Source organism: Nycticebus coucang, chromosome 5 (genome assembly GCF_027406575.1).
Source record: "Nycticebus coucang isolate mNycCou1 chromosome 5, mNycCou1.pri, whole genome shotgun sequence".
In the NCBI taxonomy this organism is placed as follows: Eukaryota; Metazoa; Chordata; class Mammalia; order Primates; family Lorisidae; genus Nycticebus; species Nycticebus coucang.
In genome coordinates, this window is record NC_069784.1 from 7,767,334 (window position 1) to 7,792,562 (window position 25,229).

Consider the following 25,229-nt stretch of genomic DNA (forward strand, 5'->3'; position numbering starts at 1 on the left):
ACATAGAGGCCTGGCCCCTCACCTCCTGGCACCCCAGCTCCCCACAGATAGTTTGCTGTCTCTGGCAACGACTTTGCAGCCCATCTCATCTCTTAACCCATCTCTTCTTTCCATCTCCCACGGAGTTGTTCCCAGACCATGCCCCAATAAAGCTTCTGCCCACAAACATCTGTTCCAGAGCATTTTATAGGGGAACCTGACCTAAATCGTTCATTTTCAAAAGTATACGACCAAGCATTTCTTAGGGGTAGAAAAATCTCATGTCATTTTGACTTCTTAAGCTTACGTTTTCGTTCCACTTTACTCAAACATTTTAATGCTACTGTAGTATATTTTTATAGTTGAAAAATCTTTTACTGCTCGCCCTGTCATATTTCTCTGCCTCTGAATTATTATATAAATTAAAATTTAATTTTTAAAAATCCCTGATGGCCATAAGGCTGTATGTGTTAATATTTCTTCTGGACTGAGCTACCATTACAATTATTCCTAATGTACATTTAATCAAAACAACATGCGTATGTTATAAGTTTTGGTACATGTTACATGTAGGCAAAAGTAGAAAAGCATCTCTGAGGTTATTTCTATTTTTAATCAGCCTATCTGTGAATGAATATTATTTACTGCTGGAATACGAGTGTTAAACATCAGCTCTATTCCATTTTGCATTTTATCTTTATAGATGTAAAACCTAGGGTATTTACACATGCTCATCAATAAGAGGATGAGAAAGGAAAGAGATGTGCTATACTATGCAGCCGGGCTCTTCTTGAACTCCTGAGTGGTTTACCAAGATTCACAGACTGATGAAATACCAAAACATCTTTTAATGACTTATTCAACCAGAGCCTCATTTAACATCGCTGAACACAAAGCATTAGAAAGTACCTGACTGTGAGAAATATTTGCCACCCAATTGATTGTTACCCCATCATGAAAGTCGTTCCCTTCGTATCGCAGAGTTCCTTTGTCTCCTGTGTCATTTTAAGGGCCATTGTATCACAGTGACGTGGACAGGAGAGTGAAAGATTGGCCATTATTGTGAAGAAAGGTGGGGGGCTGGCAAAGGGGAAGACCTTGACTGTTTAAGGCTAGTTCTCAAGTCCATTTTTAGATAAAGTGCATAGGAGCTCAGGTACTGCCAACTTGCCAGCAAATCTCATGAAAAGCTTCATCTCCCTCAGGAGCACACTCAAGGTCTCCCTGTCACATTGGTACTGACCTCCCATACAATGACAAGATTTCTCTCATACTTCATGGGTCCTTAATAGAACCTTTAGTAAGAGGTAGATATTTAACAAAGAAGGCAGACATTGCAGCAGCTTCTCTGTCCCAAGAGTATTCTGTGAAATTGATTTTCCCAATAAAAATTTGGGGGTATTGCAGTATTCAAAAATATTGTAAAGAATGCACAGATATTGAACAGCCTGAATCTTATGGAAGACATTAAAGAAGTCCCATGTCTTCTCAAACATGTAACATTTTATCTTACAGAGTTAGTTTCCAGTTGTTTTGAAGAGCACAGTTTCCCTGTCATGGGCATGATATTAGAAAAAAGAAAAAAAAATCTTTAGAAAAAAAGAAGAGTGAGTTTGAAAGCAACTTTTAAAACATTCGAGTGGTATTTATTCCCTGTTCTTTTGTGCTTCTTGCTGCTGGCCGTGGTGACAGGGAATTTTTTTAATGACATAATGGGGTGTTATATCAGACTGGGAGGAAATATTACCCAAGGTCAGAAATGCCCTCTTCTGGACTGTCCTTGGGCCTGTTGGAATATTTCACTTACTAGATGAATCTTCCTTAAGGCTTTCATTTTTCTCAAACAATCATTTTTCCAAGGGAAATAATTGTGGCAAAATTATTGATCTTATAAGGGTTAAGGAACTTGATTGTACTTTAAATTTATAACACAAGAGTTTATAAAGCTATAGGAAAGGTTAAACTCAGGAAATCCAAGTAGAAAGCCTAGTTCGACCTATATTTCCTTTGATAGTCGGTTATTTTTCTCTTAAATTATTTAAATAATCTATTTTGCTCTTTGATACTGGCTGGAAATATAGTATAACTCCATTCTCATAGAGCATATAAATATTTAAAAGTGGTTTGATTTTTTTCTCCTTCTCAAATAAATGAAACCAGGTAGAGGTTCACATGTCTCTGATATCTATTTAAAATACTCCTTTCTAGAAATAGTGTATGTGATTTTAAAAAAAAGTCAGAGTCTGGGCGGCGCCTATGGCTCAAAGGAGTAGGGCGCTGGCCACATATGCCGGAGGTGGTGGGTTCAAACCCAGCCCTGGCCAAAAATTGCAAAAAAAAAGTCAGAGGCTGGAGTCAGATGACCTGTGAGTGACAGGAATTTTAAACAAGCCACTTAATTTTATTGAGCTTTTGGTTGCTTATCTCTATAATGATGATAGTACCTTTTCTCCCTGACATTACCCCATGTATGTGAAAGATGTGTATAAATGCAGTCAGTATAAACCCATATACACTACTCAAAATTAGAACTCAATGAAGCAAATTGTCTCTGCCCTTTGGAGTCAATTTTGTAAGGAAAGAATACAAAAAAAAAATGTTAAGTCTAGTCTTACTTACAAAGAACCATTCACAATTTGCAATCATATATGCAAATATATGATTTATTTATGCATTTAATAATGAAGAAACTAGGGAAAAAATCAATTCAGTTGAACATACAATAATTTTATCAACATAGTCTTTGAAGAGAAATAATTCACTTCATGAAAAAAATCACAATACTGAATTTTACAGTTAAACCCACATGCAGGTTGTAGAATTATGTTACAGAATGTTTTGATGGAGTATGTTAAATATAAAAATAATTCAATACAATTTCCATTTAGCACGTTGTACAAAACTCATTTTTCAATTGGATTAACAAGTTTACAATCTTTCTCATTAGGTGCTAAACACTCCAAGTGCTCAGTAGCATTGAGGCTGAAATCAGGAAAGCAATACTGTAGAACCCCACGGTAATACAGCTCAGTCATAAATGAAATTATAAGGTAGATGCAATCCACCATGCAAGTAATGTGAATTTATGACAGGCAAAGAGTAACACTCATCCTTTCATAAGGGGTGAAACAGAAGGAATTTATGTATGTATCAATGCCGTTATAATGAAAAGTTTAAGATTGACTTAACCACTTTTGTAGTGAATACCATTTCTTGGAGACAAAGTAAAAGAAACAGGTAAGTTGGAAAAGGGTAGAAAAAGCAGAGACAAGAGAGGCACAGACAGGAAGTTTACAACCCTGCTACAAGCCACCCTCTGAGACTAATCCTCCATACAATCAATGGTTCATGACAGCAGTTTTCAGATTTTAGTGTCCATCATAATTACCTGAATTAAACCAATTAAAACTTCAATTACTAGGACCCAACCACAGTTTCTAATTGAACAGGTGGGAGAAGAGGCCAGGAGGCAAGTTCCAGATGACACTGATGCTCCCCATGAAGGGACCAGTTCATCACATGGCTCATTGTCTCTAGTACAGTGTGTCTTTGGTCATTTAATGGCTCCATTATTCATTAAAATGAAAAACAAAACACTTCCAACAATTGTATGCCTGGTCCTTAGAGACAGCATAGATTGAGTGATGATATAGGCTGATGTGCAGACCTACATAAAACTAATGAAATAGGAATCTCTAGGGTGGGGCCAAAGGTTGAGTCATTTATGAAAGTCTGTACGTGTGGTCTGGCTTTAGGAAATTCTTTCACCTCCTCAGATAGAGAAAAGGTAGACAAATATGTGCCTGGGGGGCACTGGTATGTCTTCAAGGAAATCAAAACTCTTACAAGGCTGGCTGATGCACAACTAGAAAAAATATCTGGGTAATTTAGAAAGTATTTGTGACTGTTGCTTTACAGTGGACTGCAGGGTTAGTTCACAGGGTAGAAATATCAAAACTTGGGAATGGGATCAGCACACTAATTTCATCCCAGTTTCCTTCCCACTGAATGACATCAACGAAAGAGTCTAGAGTGTTGGCGTGCGTGCTGATGTGTTGTTTACCTGGTCTAATTATTATCCTCATGCCACTTAGCTAAATTATTTACTACCTTGATTCACATTTGAGTGGCCCTATAAATAAGGCCCCCAGGAACAAAATGCCAGAAGCTACCATTTCTCTAAGTCTACTTCAGAAAGCAGAACTACAGAAACATATACACCAAAGGGGGCATTTTGAAATAACATTTCTACTTTAAATTCCTTTTCTAGCATAATTAAAAAGAATGAATGTTTCTAAGTGTTAAGTGAAAATACCCACCATGGAATCCTTTTCCTGAGGGACTCAGAGCTCTACAGCAATGTTAATCTTGAGTGTACAGGAAAGGAACCTTACAACTCATTTTCACAGACCAAGCCACAGATTGTAAAGGAATCTCCCATGTATGAAATTGGGATTATGCAAAGGATCTGGGCTATGACATTACGACTATAGATTGTAAAATAAAAAAGAATTTAAACGAACTTGAGGCATCAAGACTGGGCCTTTTGGTGATCTTTGGTAAAACTCAAATACGTGAAAGCTATCATTTTTATTTGAATCTAGAAAAAGATAGTTGTATAGAATGTGGAACAGCCTGGCAGTTCTCCATTAGGAACCAGGGTCCCTGTGGAGGGTTCTGCGATCTCTGAGCTATTCTCAGAGAGCTCACTGAGCTATGAGCTGTTGGCCAGCCAGCACAGACAGACTGGGGACCATCTCAGACAACCACAGCGATTAAAACAAAATAAACAAACAAACAGCAAAAAAAGAAAATAAAATCTCAAGTCCCGGTGAGATGATTGGGTGAATCTTTCTCCACTCTTCATATCTTCCAGAAGACTTCTTTAAAATATCCTGAAAAATAATGAAAAGGATGGTTGTACTATGGATGTAATCACTCAAAATTCTAGAAACTAGGCACGAAGGATGCGAGGGTACCAAGGAAATACTGGAATATGTAAAAAACAAAACTTTGGTTTTTAGTTCCACTCTTCAGTATTAATACATTTAATATCGTATATTAAATCTATTTACGTCTCATTCATAAAAATATATAGAATAGATTAAGCTTTATAAAACTTTTTAAACTTTATAAAACTTCTCCGTCCTTCCTCTTAGGGCCCATTTAAAGGCAAATGGTCGCAGACAACCCATCCTTCCATACACTAAAACAGAAATGAGCTCTGGACTGAAGTTTGATTCTTTACTTCTGTGGGTTGTCCTTGGTGCACACCTTGTACTTCCTCTTCCCAGCCCTGTGGGGAGACAGGGATCTCATGGCCTCTGAGAATGACTTGGTCACACCTGGAACAGCAGGGAGTCCCTGCCCCTCCTCCATCTGCGGCCCCTCTCCTGCCAAAAGTGAACCCTCTGTGTGTATCTGTGTATCTGTGCTCAGGCACCAATACAGGGGCAGGCCACTCCAATACAGGGGCAGCCAGACCAATACAGGGGCAGCCAGACCAATAGAGGGGCAGCCAGACCCAATACAGGGGCAGGGCAGACCAAGACAGGGGCAGGGCAGACCAATACAGGGGCAGCCAGACCAATAGAGGGACAGGCCAGAACAATAGAGGGACAGGCCAGCCCAATACAGGGGCAGGGCAGACCAATACAGGGGCAGGCCAGACCAATACAGGGGCAGCCAACACAATACAGGGGCAGGGCAGACCAATACAGGGGTAGCCAGCCCAATACAGGGGCAGCCAGACCAATAGAGGGACAGGCCAGAACAATAGAGGGACAGGCCAGCCCAATACAGGGGCAGGGCAGACCAATACAGGGGCAGGCCAGACCAATACAGGGGCAGCCAACCCAATACAGGGGCAGGGCAGACCAATACAGGGGTAGCCAGCCCAATACAGGGGCAGCCAGACCAATAGAGGGACAGGCCAGAACAATAGAGGGACAGGTCAGCCCAATACAGGGGCAGGGCAGACCAATACAGGGGCAGGGCAGACCAATACAGGGGCAGGCCAGACCAATACAGGGGCAGCCAACACAATACAGGGGCAGGGCAGACCAATACAGGGGTAGCCAGCCCAATACAGGGGCAGCCAGACCAATAGAGGGACAGGCCAGAACAATAGAGGGACAGGCCAGCCCAATACAGGGGCAGGGCAGACCAATACAGGGGCAGCCAACCCAATACAGGGGCAGGGCAGACCAATACAGGGGCAGGTCAGCCCAATACAGTGGACCCACTGAGAAGCTTCTGTTCAGTCCTGCGACAAATCAGACCCAAACTCATGCTCACCGCCTGCCAGGAGTCGTCCTAGTGGTTCAGGGGGGCAGCCGCGCCCTCACTTTCTCGTTCCACCGTAGGCTCCTCCTGGCTTCCAGCGAAATCCGGCTTCCCGGGATGCGCCGCCGCCGCCGCCCGCGGGCCCTCTCTGCAGGCTGCCCTCTGCTGCCCCTGTAACTCTTCCCCTGCTCCTGACTCCTGACCCCCATGCTCCTGCGCTGTCCCTGCTTCTTGGCCCTTTCCTTGCCCTGGGGCCTTCCCTTCCAGGTCCCCAGGTTCTCCGGGAGCTGCCTCCCCACCCTCAGGTGCAGGCGTCACTGTCCCCTCCCGCACCGCTGACCCCTCCACCGCCACCCCCTCTGCAGTTGCGCGGGGTCCCTCATCCTCTCCACCGCAGCTTTCCTCCCCCGCAGCCTCTGACAGGGAGGCGGCTGTCTTTGCTGTTGCTTTCCCCTCAGCTGTCTTGGAACCTGCCAACACCTCCCTCTCCCCGGCAGGGGCTTGGGCAGCGGTTCCTCCTGGGCCTGGGTCTTCCCGGGCCTCGCCGGCTCGGGCCCTGTCCCCGGCCCCCTCTGTGCTCCTGTCCTGCACCACGCCTGTCCCCAGCGTGCCGGCGTTATCCAAGTCTTCATCCACGCTTTCTTCCCTCAACCGTCCTGCCGTCGGGGGACCCCGCCCAGGAGCGTCCTCCAGGGTCCCGAGGACCCTCGCTCCTTCTCCCGCTCCTCTCCCCTCTCCGTCTTCGGCCTCGGGCTCCTCTGCCTGGCCGGGGGTACGCGGGTCCCGGGGCCGCTGTCCCCCAAGCCCGCCCGCAGGTGCACCTGCTGCTCCGGGGCCCCGGCCAGGTCTCCTCTCGGCGGGGGCCGCCTCCTGCCCGCCCCGCGGCCCCGCGCCGCCTTCGGGCTGCGCGTCCCCCGCTGCCCTCAGTCTGCCCGTGCCTCCGGCCTTCCTCAGAGCTGTCACGTTTGACAGTGTCACATTTGCCGGTGACTTTTCAAATCCAGGTGTGGCTTCGAGCACACTCTCCCCTCCTCCCAGTGAATCTTCTAGAAGCCCTGGATCTTCCGACGCTGCAGACGCCGTCACCGGCGCTTGGTTCTCAGCCCCGGATCCCGCTTCCTCGGCTGTTTTCTCTTCTACCAGCCCCCGCTCTTCCTCTGCAGCGCCCGCCGGGGCCTCCTCTCCTCGCTCACGTCCACCTGCCCGCACAGCAGTCCTCGGCCCTCCGGCTTTCCTCCTCTCTCTGGCTGCGTCTAACTCCTCGGGTGGCCTTTCCTTCCCGTCGTATTCCGTCTTTGGTCCCGTCTCATTGACAGCGTCCTCCTCTTCGGCATCTTCCTTACAAAGGTCTTCCGGGCGGCCCCCTGGGCCCAGGATCCAGCCGGCCCCCGCCTCTGCCGCCGAGGGGCTCGGTGGCGCCCCTGTTCTCCCGACCCCCTTGCTCTCCCGCGCTGGCCGCTGCCCTCCGAGGGCCGCCTCTGCAGAGCCATTCCGAGCGCGGGTCGCTGAGTCTCCCCGGGGCCCCGCGTCCGCCGGCTCTGCAGGTGCTTCCTCCCCAGCGGCCCCCGCAGCCATCTCTCCGGGCGCCGCCTCACCCAGGGCCGCCGCTGTCCTGGCCCCTCTCCTGTCCGGGGTCCCCGCCTCTCTCGGGGGTGCTGCTTCCCGGAGATGCTTCCAGTCCAGGGCCGCCTGCTTGTTCGCAACTGCTGCCGTGTGGGGAGCCTGCTCCCCCTCCCAGGCCGCCTCTTCTGGCTCCAGCACAGTTAGCATCAAGGCCTGCTTTGCAGAAGCATCATCTTCGTTCCGACCCACAGGAGCTCCTGCTGCCGTTCCCAGCCTTCTCGCCCCGTCGGCTTCTGCCCCGGCCTGGGTCCCACCTGCGTTGCCTGGAGGAACGCCTCTTTCCCCTGGAGACTGTTCTGCCAGGGCTGGCGGCTCTGCGGTCGCCAGTCCCTCCCCAGGGTTAACCTCCTTCACTGCCCCTTCTCCCCGCAGCGCTGCGGCCCCCTGTTCCTCCAGCGCGGCATCCCTGCGCCCCGGAGCGTCCCCTTCCTCCGCTGCCTCGCTGTTCTCCAGGGCAGACATTTCCCGGGCAACTTGCGGGGGCTCTTCGCTTGAGCTGAGCGCCGGCCTTGCCTCCGCCACTCCATCTCTTTTGGTTGCTATAAAAGTAAGGTTAGAGAACAAGGTTACTTTACTCCAAATGGACAAGGGAAAAGACAGTATAATCTGTACATTGTATTTATAATATATTTACAATATTATATGTCATATCAAGAAGCCATTGACATACGTTTTCTCCACTGATTCTGTGATGCCATCAGTATACATCATGATTTAATAATGGCTTTTTATTATGAAAAGAAATAATTTCAAAATTAATAAAGGAAAGTTGAACATCAGAAATGTTCAAAATAGTAGGGTGCAGTGGTTCATGCCTGTAATCCTAGCTTTCACGGAGGCTAAGACAGGTGGATTGCTTGAGCTCAGGAGCTGGAGACCAGCCTAAGAAAGAGCAAGACCTTGTCTTTACTAAAAATAACCCAGTGCGGTGGCAGGAGCTTGCAGTCCCAGCTCCTTGGGAGGCTGAGGCAAGAGGATCTCTCCAGGAAGAGTTTGGGTGAGGTAGCTGTGAGCTATGATGCCACAGCACTACCCATGGAGGGAGAGAGAGGAATGGGAACGAATGTTCAAAATAAACTTATTTTAAACATCGTTCATGTCCACATGTCTTAGAATCAATCAAATCTCCCTCTTCTTCTCATTCTCATCTCCCTTTCTCTCCCTCACACACACACAAACCTCCTACTTTCAATTGAAACATGAAAACTTGCAGGAAATTTTTGTTTTAAGAAAAATTGAGTATTTCATCTTCTTAAAGATCATTATTCTCTATAACACTAAAATATGTCTGTCTTCTGACTCTGTTTCTGTTACTCACGTGCGAATTTAGCAACACAATCATCACACAGTGGGAGCTGAATTTTTTTTTTTTTTTGAGACAGAGTCTCACTCTGTCACCATTGGTAGAGTGCCCTGGCGTCACAGCTCACAGCAACCTCAAACTCCAGCTTAAGCTATTCTCTTGCCTCAGCCTCCCAAGGAGCTGGGACTAAAGGTGCCCGCCACAATGCCCAGCTATTTTTTGTTGTTGTTGTTGTCATTGTTGTTCAGCTGGCCAGCGCTGGGTTTGAACCCATCAGCCTGGGTATATGTGGCCAGCGCCCTGCCCACTGAGCTATGGGCGCTGAGCCTGTGAGCTGATTGTTACTCCTATATTATAAGCTACTGTTATCTAGATTTAGTCATCCAAAACTCAAGGTAAGACATTTTACTAAAGACACCAGTTTGGATTATGGGTCAAGATACCTCCTGTGCATGTTTAGAAACTGATTTACATCTGGCTAAACAGGATCACAGAGCAAGTCCAGACTTGTAGACTGGCCAATTTTCAACATAAATAATCTGCTTGAAGTATTTAATAAGTTTTCATACATAATTCCCTGGAAAATTTAGGTGCACTAGCCAGCAATCATACTTAAATAGCAAATATGAGTTTGAAATGTTTTTTAAAAGGCTTCAAATGTATTTCTCTTATTATTTAACAAAGATTTATATTTGTTTTTGTTTTTTTTTTCTGGACTGCTGTATGCAAAATAAGTAAAGAAAGGCATGGCATGCCAAATGCCCAAAGCATTTAAATTTGCCAAGTGCAGAATAGTAGTTCTTAGAAAGATAGGAGGTTTGAAACAGCCATCTTAATAATTTCTACCAATTTAATCTTCTTTTCTATTTTAAAAAGACACTAAACTATATGGTATAGAATAAATTATCAGCATGTTAACTTCTAAATTATGTAACTTTATGAAGTTAGCAAATAAATGTGCCTCTCTTGTTCTTACTTGCTTGCCTTTTTCACTCGCTGTCTTACCTCCAACACCCTCACCAAAAATCTCCCAGGTCCCTGAAGCCCTGATCTTCCTCCCTTCCTCCCTTTTCTTACACCCCATCCAGCACTGTCTTACCTCTCCTAGCACAAAACACGGCTATTCTTTGTTGCATTCCCTGAGTCTCTTGCCAACTACTATGAAAACCATTTTGAGGTAAGGCAATAATAGCTGATATAACATTTCCCTTGAGAATGTATCTGGAAAGGAATTTTATGATATCTTCTTTCAAAGGAGTAAAATAGAAATGTTAGGTCTATCCATGAGGCCAAGGTTGACTTTCATAGGTTAACCTCCAGGTATCACAGCAGTTATTTTCTAAATTTTACGTAATAAAAGCTCCTGAAGAGAAATGCAGAATCTAATGTTTACTCAGAGAACATGCAGCCAATTCACCTGAGAAAATAGGGTCCATTTTCTCACTATAGATTATTACTGGATTTAATACAAAATTAGATCGAAATCATGGGAAATAATAATGTGTGTCAAGCCTTTTTAATAGCATATTTGCTGCTCTCTTATTTCTTCATGAAGTATATTAAACAGTCAGTTATGACAAACATTTAAATACAGTCCTCCATTTTTCTAAGCCAGTCTCTAAATTTGTGGATTAATTTTTTAAAAAAAGCATTCAGGACAATAGGGGAATAAAATTGCCTGGCCACCATGTCATAACATACTGTGCCTAAATTCTAGGAAAGAAAGTGCCAGTAATATCCTGCTGAACTTTTATACACACACACACACACACACGCACACACACACATACACACACAGCTTAGGGGAGTCAGCTATGACATTCCTCAGGTATGAGGCGAAGAGTAATTGAAGCCTTCCTGAGAAATTTCAGTATGAAACATGACATGTTTTTTGATGGTGACTTCATGGGCTTCTGAAAAAAATATTTAATATAAGGGAGCAAATAATATTCACAAACAGCAGCAATTTTGATTTAGTGGAATGAGTATGTACTTGGGAATCAGACAGACTCGGAAATCAGACAGACTCAGAGAAAATGCCAGCTCTACCACTTACTGGTTGTAGGAACTTGGGAAATAACTCCTCTCTGAACCTTTATGTTCTTATCCATAAAGTAGGAACAGCAATGCTAGCCACACAGAATCGTAGTGACAGTAAACACGTTAGCTCACGGGAAATACCTAGCATCGGGCCTGGCAGGTAGAAAGCTTAACAAATCTTCTTTCCACACTCTCATTTTTTACAAGTAAATGGATTTTCTTTGCTTTAATTAGATTGGATCAATAATACAGTCTGCCTGCACTGAAGAATGAGTGTTGGGGTAGAGGCACTGGAATTCCTATAGTCGAATGCCCACTGTGGAAGGTTTGGGTGCTCCAAGTTCAAGGTCCCTCTGATGCAACTCAGCTCACTACAAATTTGAGTGTTATCTGGCCCTCTTCATGCTGCCCAGGGAGAACTGCAGCACAAAGTACCAGCATGAATACTACAGTCCTCTGACCACTGCTATTTGCTGTGAGTAATAATGTTCTTTTTCTCTGATCCAGGTGTCTTGTGTCTTCTGCCAGTATCCATAAAACTGTAGCTGGCTAAGTTGTTAGCTAGAAAGATATAGGTTAACCTCCACGTATCACAGCAGTTAGAAAGTTATAGGTTAACCTCCACGTATCACAGCAGTTAGAAAGTTATAGGTTAACCTCCACGTATCACAGCAGTTAGAAAGTTATAGGTTAACCTCCCTGTATCATGGCAGTTATTTTCTAAATTGCCTCGTAGTGCTTGATAGAAGGTGGGGGTAAGGTGACTGTAGGATTAATGAAATAAATATCTTCCCCTAATACAGAGACATATATTCAAATTAGGACACTTTCTTAAAAAGTCAATCACTAAATTTTGGAAAGCTAGTCACATGGGAAGTTTGGTCAGGAAGGTATGAGTCTTAGTCTACTGAATCACCCCAATGGGCACTCTTGCAGATGGAATACTTACCACCAACACAGGTCATATACTGGTGGCAATGAATTCTTTTCTAGTTGAAACACACACACACACACACACACAAAGTTCAAATGAATCACTGTGAAATGTGTCTTGGTTCTGAGGTCTCCAATGGGGTCAATTAGGGCAAATTCACCTGCCTGGCCAGCTAACTGGAAGACAGGCTTTGAAAGAAGTCTATTCTGAAAATCCCTACCAGTATTTATCATCTAGAGTCCTTTTTATAAATATCCTTGGCACCAGTGTATTCAAAAAGAATAATAACATTCATGCTTGATGTTAGTTTTAAAGCTCCCCTTAGGGCCTGTCAACCACTTCTGGTCGTCATATTCATTAATTGAAAAGAAAAAAAGTAGCAGAAGGAAGGAAGGATGAAAGATGGAACAGGCTGTCTTTCTGAAGATCTCTCCTAGGTGCTGATGTGCCCTTACCTCCACCCGTGTCCATCTCCAGCTTCCCCCAGGGCACCCACTCCTCATCTGCGCTGCTAACACCAGACTCGTCGTCATAACAGTGGCTGTGGCAGCCCGATGCCACGGCGTCCATTATTATCTGTCCAACTGATCGGAGATCATATAAAATATGAAAAGGTATAAAAACAGGTCACGGGAACATAGCTATTTGCATCCTTTAAACAGGTGGGGTCAGTTTAAAAGCATTCACATTAAAGCATAACTTTGTTTTTTTTAAATCCCTTAATATTAAACAACTCCCAAGCTGTGATTTCAAAAAAGAAAACAAAACACAGAAGAACGTGAATTAAAGAAATCCATGCAAAGAAATACTTGCATTAAAAAAAGACCCCAGCCAGCAGCAGTGACGGATTGGCCAAGTGCACATGCAATGAAATGATGGGAAGAAAACCGTGTTGTTGCCTTCTCCTTTCTGGAAACGTGTGTTATGGCTTTTAGGACACCAATCATCACCGCTCTTTTGAATGGCTAAAACTACTGGAGCTGACTCTACTGTGAACATTTCATCCATTAGTAGATTTTAGTGATTTGACCCCAATACTCACTCCATGTGGACAGAAGCAGAAAGCTATTACACGAGTCCTATAAATTTGACAGTAAAAGCTGTTGTAGAAATTCCTGTTATCTGCAGCTGATTACTAGCATAGACTTCAGGATCAGAGATCTAAGTTCAAGTCCCACATTTTGTACTAACTGTATCACCTTGGGCAAGTTCTCTGGCCCAAACCTATGCCTCAGTTTAACTATCTGCCAAAAATGTATCTACTCAGTGGCTCCTGGAGGGATTAAATGAAGTGATACACACAGAACATGCTCACCTTCCACTTATTAGCAAGGGCTACACACGTGGTAAATAGCAGGTATGAGGAGGAGGGGGGAGGAGAGCATGTCTGTTGTGTCATCACCCAGGTGCTGTGACCAGGCAACAGTGCAGTCGACTGAGTTTGTCTGCAGTTTCTGACTATGTCCTGTCTACATCCCTTGCTTCCCATCTGACGGTCCACATGTCTAAGTCCCTGACGTCTCCCAGAATGCCACCTCCTGGTAACAAAAGGTCAAGCAAATCACACTAAAACTAGATCTACCTTTTGAGGTAAGAACATATTTTAAAAATTTCCTTCCTTCCTTCCTTCCTTCCTTCCTTCCTCTTTCCTTCCTTCCTATCATCCCCCCTTACTCCCTTTCATTCTCTTCCCCTAATACTCTGATACAGCTGATCTAAATACTTTACTTTGAGAAAAACAGAGCTAGAATATAGTTTCTTGCTTTGTTTAAGGTGTGTTGCTAAGGGGCAACTACTTACCAAGAAAAATAGTAAAATATGAGCCTCAAATGGATTTTGAAGGGAAAATGGTTACTAAACTATATAAATCCTAAGAGGACAAACATGGAAATGAAAAGATAAGCATAATATATTATGTTAAAAATATATTTTCTGTAAAAAGTTTTTGAACATCAGCTTTTCTCATTCATCCAATGCACCAAATTAAAGTTTTTGAAAATCATATAGTTTAGAGATGACATCAACTCATGACAATTATGTAATATTTGGATTTGTTACCCAGTCGGTCTTAATTTTAGTATCTTTACATAGTATAAACATAGTACATATACGTTAAAATACCATCTTACCTATTATAATAATATTCATAGTATTTCTAGAGAGTTCAAATAAGGAATGGTCTGGATTTTGCCTAGACATTTGTTTGGCTGGCTGAGTAACAGAAATCTCAAGGCTGCTAGAACAAGGGTGCGGGAAGCAGTGTAACTCAGCAGCAATTACACGAAGCTTTGCTTCATCGCTGCTAAAAAGGCATCTAGGTTATTTTCAAATAGTCTATGATCTATAAAGAAATGTGGTTTACAATAATACTACTAATAAAAGAATAACTAAATCAATTAGCAGCTATTAAGCCAAAAGACTATTCTAAGAAGCAAAACTATACCAGCACAATCTATAAATTATCACTCACTCGGAAATGACAGTGAAGCTTCCAGTCCCTCTGTCTCGGGACTGTTATGACCACTTGCCCATGTCTGCTGGCCCCTGGAGGGTTCGGCTTTGGGAGCAGATGAGACTCTGGATAGTCAGTATTGCCTATTTCAGGTTCAGCAGGAATGGGACCTTGGCCTAAGTATGAAAGACTTAATAGGTGTCAGACTAGAAAAGTCTTCACTTGGTCATTTTTTCTCAGATATTTTTCTGAAACTGAAACTTAAAAGCAAGAACGTGGTTGGTGTCTAACCTCAGCTGTTTTCCACACATAGTAAGAGAGGACTGTGTCTGCTGAGACCCCATCTCAGCCGTGTGTGACACACACTTTGTTCCCTCTCTCTGTTTAGCTCTTCGCCCCTTAAGGTTCCTGTCCTTTACCTCTCTTTTTTTTTTAATTTTATTTATTTATTTATTTTTATTAAATCATAGCTGTGTACATTAATATGATCATGGGGCACCATACACTTGGTTCATAGATCGTTTGACACATTTTCATCACACTAGTGAACATAGCTTTTGTAGCATTTTCTTAGTTATTTTGCTAAGACCTTTACATTCCACATTTACTAGGATTCACATATTCCCTTGTAAAATGCACCGCAGGTATAATCCCATTAATCCCCCTCCCTCCACCTACCTCCCCCCTCCCTCCCCTCCCTTTCCCCCTTCTCCCTATTCTTAGGTTGTAACTGGGTTATAGCTTTCATGTGAAAACCTTAAATTAGTTTCATAGTAGGGCTGAGTACATTGGGTACTTTTTCTTCCATTCTTGAGACACTTTACTAAGAAGCATATGTTCCAGCTCCATCCATGTAAACACGAAAGAGGTAAAGTCTCCATCTTTCTTTAAGGCTGCATAATATTCCATGGTGTACATATACCACAATTTATTAATCCATTCGTGGATCGATGGGCACTTGGGCTTTTTCCATGACTTAGCAATTATGAATAGGGCTGCAATAAATATTCTGATACAAATATCTTTGTTATGGTGTGATTTTTGGTCTTCTGGGTATATGCCCAGTAGAGGGATTACAGGATTGAATGGCAGATCTATTTTTAGATCTCTAAGTGTTCTCCAAACATCTTTCCAAAAGGAATGTATTAATTTGCATTCCCACCAGCAGTGCAAAAGTGTTCCCTTTTCTCCACATCCACGCCAACATCTCTGGTCTTGGGATTTTGTGATATAGGCTAGTCTCACTGGCGTTAGATGATATCTCAAAGTAGTTTTGATTTGCATTTCTCTGATGATTAAAGGTGATGAGCATTTTTTCATATGTCTGAAGGCCATGCACCTGTCTTCTTCAGAGAAGTTTCTCTTCAAATCCCTTGCCCAGCCTGCAATGGGATCCCTTGTTCTTTTCTTGCTAATGCGTTTGAGGTCTCTGTGGATTCTGGTTATTAAATCTTTGTCGGAGACATAACCTGCAAATATCTTCTCCCATTCTGAGGGCTGTTTGCTTGCTTTACTTACTGTGTTCTTGGCTGTGCAGAAGCTTTTTAGTTTGATCAAGTCCCAATAGTGTATTTTTGAAGCAGCTTCAATTGCCCGGGGGGTCCTTCTCATAAAAAACTCGCCCAACCCAATTTCTTCAAGGGTTTTCCCTGCACTCTCTTCTAGTATTTTTATAGTTTCACGTCTGAAACACAGGCCCCGTGAGTAAAGGGTTTTCCTGAGACGGTACCGACCTGGGTGGAACACGGGGACTAGATAACGATCCTTTACTTCTCTATAAAGGTGACCACAGAGTCAGAGGTAATTCTTAGTTCTCACAGCATTACTACCAAAATGGTACAGAAAATTTCTTAGAAAAACATCCTTTAGATGATATAGGACACTTTAAAGTATTTTTTAAATACCTTTGATTTTAGGGAAAAAAATATTTAGGCTGCTGCTGCTGAGGGTTGTAATGGTGCAGGCTGGACATAGCTGCAGGGTAGTGTGTATTTCCACTTTCCTGAGTTTTTGGTAATTCTTCTGTTCTCATGTTGTTCCTTTCTTTCCTTTTCATTTCCCCCACAATTTTACAGATCTGCCAGGCCATTTTTCTCCTTAAAAATAATGCAAAATGGAAAAAAAAAAATAATGCAACATGGGACAGAATAAATTCACATTACTTTCTTTTTCTAATTGTTCACTGTGGTAAGGCTTTAGATGTCATCACTGGCCAGCTCAGATGAAAAGAAAAATATGCAGAGGAGTAAGAAGAAAAGTCAGAGAAATTACCCAAGAACTTCAATTTCTTGTATCATCCTTTCTTAGGGGTCTGTCGTTTCTTTCTTTTTAGAGCGCAGTCATTTCCCCTTATCTGTGGGGGATACATTCAAGACTCCTAGGAAGTGCTTGAAACCATAGAAAGTATTGAACTCTATTTATAATACTTTTTCCTGTATATACATACCTATAATAAAAATCTAATTTTTAGGCTTGGCGTCTGTGGCTCAAGGGGCTAAAGGCACCAGCCACATACACCTACGCTGGCGGGTTCAAATCCAGCCCGGGCCCGCCAAACAACGTCAGCTGCAACCAAAAAATAGCCGGGTGTTATGGTTGACGCCTGTAGTCCCAGCTATGTGAGAGGCAGAGGCAGGAAAATCGCTTGAGCCCAGGAGTCGGAGGTTGCTGTGAGCTGTAATGCCATGGTACTCTACCCAGAGCGGCAGTTTGAGACTCTGTCTCAAAAAAAATAATAATAATAATAATCTAATTTTTAAAGGACAGTAGACCATAATTGATAGTGGGTGACTGAAACCGGGGAATGCGAAGCCACAGGTAAGGGTGGGACAAATTCTTGAGTGTTTCTAGTCAATAGTGTCTATGGGACGTGGGCAGTAAGGTGAAGGGAAGTGGAAACACCAACACAGAACTTTAAAAAATGATTTAAACCATAAAAAAAAAAAAATACGAGTCTCTTTTATGTCATACTTACTTTATCCTCATTATCAGTTCTTTTCGCCTAACTCCCAAATGTCAAAACACCAGTGCTCTACTTTGGTATACGTTCCATCCTTTATACTCCCTCTACTGAAGTCTCAGTGACATCCACATCATTCCTTCCTTCTCCCATGCTACTTGCAAAACAAAACACACTGATCTCATCTTAGCACATGCTAGAATCCTGCACAATTTAATATTGGAAGAAAGTTTTGCTAAGAATTTTCACCCAAATTTTAAGAACGTAAGAGTAAAAATACACTCAAGTTTATGCCAAGTTCCCTGGTCACCTTGGAAAAAAAGCATTCTTGTGCTTTAAAAATTCCTCGTGTAGCCTGTTATTTATCTCCTCAACAAACTCAGCATGACAAAATTCATGACCAAGATCATCAGCCTACACCGTGAAGATGTTCTTGTGTTACCTTTGACATTGAAACATAGCCCACAAAAAACTAGGATTAATTATGAACTCAAGACAACAGCTGTTAAAAAGACAGGTACAGAAAGCTAGTCTATCCTCTTATGCATTAGCAAGAATCATCTTTCAAAGTTTTCAGTTCACGTCATTTGTCCGCTCAACTTTTTCCAGAGGAAAGGTTGCCTGTCTTTGTAAATTCCTCCTAATAACCTGCACTCATCTCGCGGCACTCCACCTTGTTCACGCCACCTCCGTCACATCAGCTACCTTTGAAAATCATTCAGCAGTTCTGCTCCCAACTTGGGGCCTCTGGACTTGCTGAACCCTCTGTTCCATGGGATGGTTCCTACAGAAGAGGGAGTGACCCTTTCCCTCCCACACTTCATTCAGATCTCTTTGCAAATTTACCATCATTAGAGAACATCCCTAAAATGCTATACCTTCCTCAAACCATCACTCTTGTCCTTTGTCTGATTTATTTTTCCTTCTAGCACTTATCCCGGATACCTCACAGCTCCCTCCTAAAATATAAACTCCAGATAGACAGGGAGTTGGCTGTGCTCACACTGAGAACAGTTATTTCTCAACAAATATTTATCAACAGAAAACAATCTATTGGAAAAAACAACCAAACACTTGCACAGTTTGTGTGACAATTGTATTTAGACCTCAGCTCATAACACATGATTTTCTTGGTCTTTCATCAGGACCATTTTATCCTGCCCTCATGATGACAAAATTGCATTTCATTGTAGTTATAAACATTACTTAGGTTTGGCTAAGCAGTGTGCTTTTTCCTGATTGACATATCAAAACATAAAATGCCTACTTCCATATACATTCCACACTCTAATTTACATTAAAATACACCACTCTTTATTTTATTTATATTCATAATGCATAAATAATATTAGCGTCGCAAATGCACACAAATTGTTCCACCCTTCGAACAGATTGCCAAGACTGTGTCACAGTGCATTATGACAACTTAAACTGAAAATAACAGGAAAAAACATATTAAAATAAAACTATGCCCTATAGTACTAAATTAACTTATAAGGAAGCTATCTCATTATAGCTAGAAATTAGTCTTTTTACTTCATTCACTTCACTATGTACAGCAAATTTTATACAATTAATCTGATTTGCTGATGGACTAGACAAAGCCCAATTAAAGGAAAGATTATAAAACAAAAAGAAGGATGATATCATTTTATGCTATCAACCTAAGAGGTGTGATTGGCAATGACTGGGCTTATTTATCCAGTGTTGCGATCTTAAGTAAAAACAATTCATATTAAATTGTTTTATCTTAGATGATATAAACCATTATGAATTATATATAACTTTTTTAGCCAATAAATCTATTGTTACCATAATACCAGTTTTTATTCTAAACTAATTGAAAAAATCATTCATTCAGTACCATACAAATATGCGAGTCTTTTAAACATCCTATCTGCCCTCATTTCATTTCAACCTAAGTTTCTAATTAGGAATCTAAGTAAAATATATCCAATTTCAATTTCATGACTTCACCAACTTTCTGGTCTAACTACATGAACTGTGTTTTTGCAGAGTAGCCACCTACATGGTCCTCATGTCAAAGATCTAAAGTTTGTTCTAACTCTCTCTTCCTGTACCATCTCACTGAAGACTCAAGAAAGTGGAATTTGCTGTAACATTTTTGCACTGATATTCTGATAATGAACCATTCAGTTGGAATCTGGATGGTTTAATCTGAAATTTTCTTAGAAGGTTTTATTCCTAGAAGAACACTGAGAATACAGAGTGGCCATAAAGTTTGTGTGCAATTAAATAATGTGAAATTTTTAATTGCACACAAACTTTATGGCCACCCTGTATTTATTTTTTTAAACCTTTCAAAAGAATTTTATGAAAGTAGACTCTCAGGTAACATCACAATGCAACATCTCTGCAATCTATTACCTAATTCTAACTTCCGTTACATGTATCCTACTAAAAAAAAAAAAAAAAAAGAGGAGGAAGAGCAAGATGGCGGCCGAGTACCAGCTTCCTTGCATCTGGGCACCGTGAGTCTGGGGAGATAGGACTCCAGGCATCTCTGGCTGGTGGGATCTACCTATCATCACCCCTGTGAGGATACAGGGAATCAGCGAGAGACTTCTGGACCCCAAGAGGAGGACTAAAACAGTGGAAAAACATCCACGGGCACGGGAACTTAAAGAGCAAGAGGAAGTGCAAGGAAAATTTGGGCAAGGAAACAGATAAAAGAAGTCACTCATGAGGAAGAATCAGCAGAAAACTCCAGGCAACATGAAGAATCAGTCCAGAACAACCCCGCCAAGGGACCATGAGGTAGCTACTGCAGAGGATTCCACCTATAAAGAAATGTTAGGAATGACAGAAAGGGAATTTAGAATACACGTGTTGAAAACAATGAATGAAATGATGGAAACAATGAAGGAAACTGCTAATAAAGTGGAAAATAACCAAAAGGAAATCAAAAAACAGAATCAAATAAGAGATGAATGATATGAAGAATATAAAAAGGATATAGCAGAGCTGAAGGATCTGAAACGGTCAATTAGGGAACTTAAAGATGCAATGGAAAGTATCAGCAATAGGTTAGACCATGCAGAAGAAAGAATTTCAGAGGTAGAAGACAAAGTTCTTGAGATAACTCAGATAGTAAAAGAGGCAGAAAAGAAGAGAGAGAAAGCAGAACATTCACTGTCAGAATTAAGGGACTTTATGAAGCATTCCAACATACGAGTTATAGGAATTCCAGAAGGGGAAGAAGAATGCCCCAGAGGAATGGAAGCCATACTAGAGAATATTATAAAAGAAAATTTCCCAAATATCACCAAAGATTCTGACACACTGCTTTCAGAGGGATATCGGACCCCATGTCACCTCAACTCTAACCGAGCTTCTCCAAGACACATTGTGATGAACCTGTCCAAAGTCAAGACAAAAGAAAAGATTCTGCAAGCTGCCAGGAGTAAGCACCAGTTGACCTATAGGGGCAAATCCATCAGAGTGACTGCAGACTTCTCTAATGAAACTTTCCAAGCAAGAAGACAATGGTCATCTACCTTTAATCTACTTAAACAGAACAACTTCCAGCCCAGAATTCTGTACCCTGCTAAGCTAAGCTTAAAAATTGACAGAGAAATCAAATCATTTACGGATATACAAACATTGAGGAAATTCGCCACAACAAGACCAGCTCTACAGGAAATACTTCAACCTGTCTGCACACTGACCACCACAATAGATCAGTAGCAATGTAAGAACTCAGAAATTAAAGGACAGAACCTAACCTCCACACTGATGCAAAAGATAAAACTAAGCAATGGACTCTCACCAAATAAGATGAATAGAATACTACCACACTTATCAATTATCTCAATAAATGTTAATGGCTTGAACTCCCCACTGAAGAGACACAGATTGGCTAACTGGATTAAAAAACACAAGCCATCCATTTGCTGTCTGCAAGAAACACACCTGGCTTCAAAAGACAAATTAAAGCTCCGAGTCAAGGGTTGGAAGACAATTTTTCAGGCAAATGGAATTCAGAAGAAAAGAGGAGTTGCAATCTTATTTTCAGATACATGTGGATTTAAAGCAACTAAAGTCAAAAAAGACAAAGACGGTCACTTTATATTGGTCAAGGGAAAAATACAACAAGAAGACATTTCAATTCTAAGTATTTATGCACCCAATTTAAATGCTCCCAGATTCTTGAAACAGACCTTACTCAGTCTGAGCAATATGATATCTGATAATACCATAATAACAGGGGACTTTAACACTCCTCTTACAGAACTGGACAGATCCTCTAAACAGAAATTAAACAAAGATATAAGAGATTTAAATGAGACCCTAGAACAACTGTGCTTGATAGACGCATATAGAACACTCCATCCCAAAGATAAAGAATATACATTCTTCTCATCACCCCATGGAACATTCTCCAAAATTGATCATATCCTGGGACACAAAACAAATATCAACAGAATCAAAAGAATTGAAATTTTGCCTTGTATCTTCTCAGACCATAAGGCACTAAAGGTGGAACTCAACTCTAACAAAAATGCTCGACCCCACCCAAAGGCATGGAAATTAAACAATCTTCTGCTGAATAACAGATGGGTGCAGGAAGAAATACAACAGGAAATCATTAACTTCCTTGAGCATAACAACAATGAAGACACAAGCTACCAAAACCTGTGGGATACTGCAAAAGCAGTTTTGAGAGGAAAATTCATCGCTTTAGATGCCTACATTCGAAAAACAGAAAGAGAGCGCATCAACAATCTCACAAGCCATCTTATGGAATTGGAAAATGAAGAACAATCTAAGCCTAAACTCAGTAGAAGAAAAGAAATATCGAAAATCAAATCAGAGATGAAAGAAATTGAAAACAAAAGAATCATTCAGAAAATTAATGAAACAAGGAGTTGGTTTTTTGAAAAAATAAATAAAATAGATAAACCATTGGCCGGACTAACGAGGAATAGAAAAGTAAAATCTCTAGTAACCTCAATCAGAAATGATAAAGGGGAAATAACAACTGATCCCACAGAGATACAAGAGATCATCTCTGAATACTACCAGAAACTCTATGCCCAGAAATTTGACAATGTGAAGGAAATGGGTAAATATTTGGAATCACACCCTCTCCCTAGACTTAGCCAGGAAGGAATAGAGCTCCTGAACAGACCAATTTCAAGCACTGAGATCAAAGAAACAATAAAAAATCTTCCAACCAAAAAATGCTCTGCTCCAAATGGCTTCACACCAGAATTCTATCAAACCTTCAAGGAAGAGCTTATTCCTGTACTGCAGAAATTATTCCAAAAAATTGAGGAAGAAGGAATCTTCCCCAACATATTCTATGAAGCAAACATCATCCTGAAACCAAAACCAGGAAAAGACCCAACCAAAAAGGAGAATTTCAGACCAATCTCACTCATGAATATAGATGCAAAAATTCTCAACAAAATCCTAGCCAATAGATTACAGCTTATCATCAAAAAAGTCATTCATCATGATCAAGTAGGCTTCATCTCAGGGATGCAGGGCTGGTTTAACAGACACAAGTCCATAAATGTTATCCACCATATTAACAGAGGCAAAAATAAAGATCACATGATCCTCTCAATAGATGCAGAAAAAGCATTGGATAAAATCCAGCATCCTTTTCTAATTAGAACACTGAAGATTATAGGCATAGGTGGCACATTTCTAAAACTGATTGAAGCTATCTATGACAAACCCACAGCTAATATTTTACTGAATGGAGTAAAACTGAAAGCTTTTCCTCTTAGAACTGGAACCAGACAAGGTTGTCCTCTGTCACCTTTACTATTCAATGTAGTGCTGGAAGTTCTAGCCAATACAATTAGGCAAGACAAGGAAATAAAGGGAATCCAAATGGGAGCAGAGGAGGTCAAACTCTCCCTCTTTGTTGACGACATGATCTTATACTTAGAGAACCCCAAAGACTCAACCACAAGACTCCTAGAAGTCATCAAAAAATACAGTAATGTTTCAGGATATAAAATCAATGTCCACAAGTCAGTAGCCTTTGTATACACCAATAACAGTCAAGATGAGAAGCTAATTAAGGACACAACTCCCTTCACCATAGTTTCAAAGAAAATGAAATACCTAGGAATTTACCTAACGAAGGAGGTGAAGGACCTCTATAAAGAAAACTATGAAATCCTCAGAAAGGAAATAGCAGAGGATATTAACAAATGGAAGAACATACCATGCTCATGGATGGGAAAAATCAACATTGTTAAAATGTCTATACTTCCCAAAGCAATCTACCTATTCAATGCCATTCCTATCAAAATACCAACATCGTACTTTCAAGATTTGGAGAAAATGATTCTGCATTTTGTATGGAACTGGAAAAAAACCCGTATAGCTAAGGCAGTTCTTAGTAATAAAAATAAAGCTGGGGGCATCAGCATACCAGATCTTAGTCTGTACTACAAAGCCATAGTGCTCAAGCCAGCATGGTACTGGCACAAAAACAGAGACATAGACACTTGGAATCGAATTGAAAACCAAGAAATGAAGCTAACAGCTTACAACCACCTAATCTTTGATAAACCAAACAAGAACATACCTTGGGGGAAAGACTCCCTATTCAATAAATGGTGTTGGGAGAAATGGATGTCTACATGTAAAAGACTGAAACTGGACCCACACCTTTCCCCTCTCACAAAAATTGACTCAAGATGGATAAAGGACTTAAATTTAAGGCATGAAACAATAAAAATCCTCAAGGAAAGCATAGGAAAAACACTGGAAGGTATTGGCCTGGGGAAAGACTTCATGAAGAAGACTGCCATGGCAATTGCAACAACAACAAAAATAAACAAATGGGACTTCATTAAACTGAAAAGCTTCTGTACAGCTAAGGAGACAATAACCAAAGCAAAGAGACAACCTACACAATGGGAAAGGATATTTGCATATGTTCAATCAGACAAAAGCTTGATAACTAGGATCTATAGAGAACTCAAATTAATCCACATGAAAAAAGCCAACAATCCCATTTATCAATGAGCAAGAGACATGAATAGAACCTTCTCTAAAGACGACAGACGAATGGCTAACAAACACATGAAAAAATGTTCCTCATCTCTATATATTAGAGAAATGCAAATCAAAACAACCCTGAGATATCATCTAACCCCAGTGAGAATGGCCCACATCACAAAATCTCAAAACTGCAGATGCTGGCGTGGATGTGGAGAGAAGGGAACACTTTTACACTGCTGGTGGGACTGCAAACTAGTACAACCTTTCTGGAAGGAAGTATGGAGAAACCTCAAAGCACTCAAGCTAGACCTCCCATTTGATCCTGCAATCCCATTACTGGGCACCTACCCAGAAGGAAAAAAATCCTTTTATCATAAGGACACTTGTACTAGACTGTTTATTGCAGCTCAATTTACAATCGCCAAAATGTGGAAACAGCCTAAATGCCGACCAACCCAGGAATGGATTAACAAGCTGTGGTATGTGTATACCATCAAATATTATTCAGCTATTTAAAAAAATGGAGACTTTACATCCTTCGTATTAACCTGGATGGAAGTGGAAGACATTATTCTTAGTAAAGCATCACAAGAATGGAGAAGCATGAATCCTATGTACTCCATTTTGATATGAGGACAATTAATGACAATTAAGGTTATGGGGG

The 25,229-nt window shown here is 41.5% G+C and overlaps 1 protein-coding gene across 2 annotated transcripts in view; it reads right to left on the bottom strand.

Annotated features, from left to right (window-relative positions):
• Positions 1-2,643: 2,643 nt before the first annotated feature.
• ERICH3 (glutamate rich 3) overlaps positions 2,644-25,229 on the bottom strand; it is a 125,933-nt gene continuing 103,347 nt past the window's right edge. The window contains exons 13-15 of one of the 2 annotated variants that reach the window (XM_053592747.1): positions 12,620-12,748; positions 6,277-8,426; positions 2,644-4,874 (exon numbers count right to left, since the gene is read on the bottom strand). In XM_053592747.1, coding sequence (XP_053448722.1) covers positions 6,295-8,426; positions 12,620-12,748 — 2,261 coding nt within the window. In that variant the 3' untranslated portion in view covers positions 2,644-4,874; positions 6,277-6,294. The remainder of the gene's footprint in view (positions 4,875-6,276; positions 8,427-12,619; positions 12,749-25,229) is intronic. The other variant, XM_053592748.1, reaches the window with a different exon arrangement.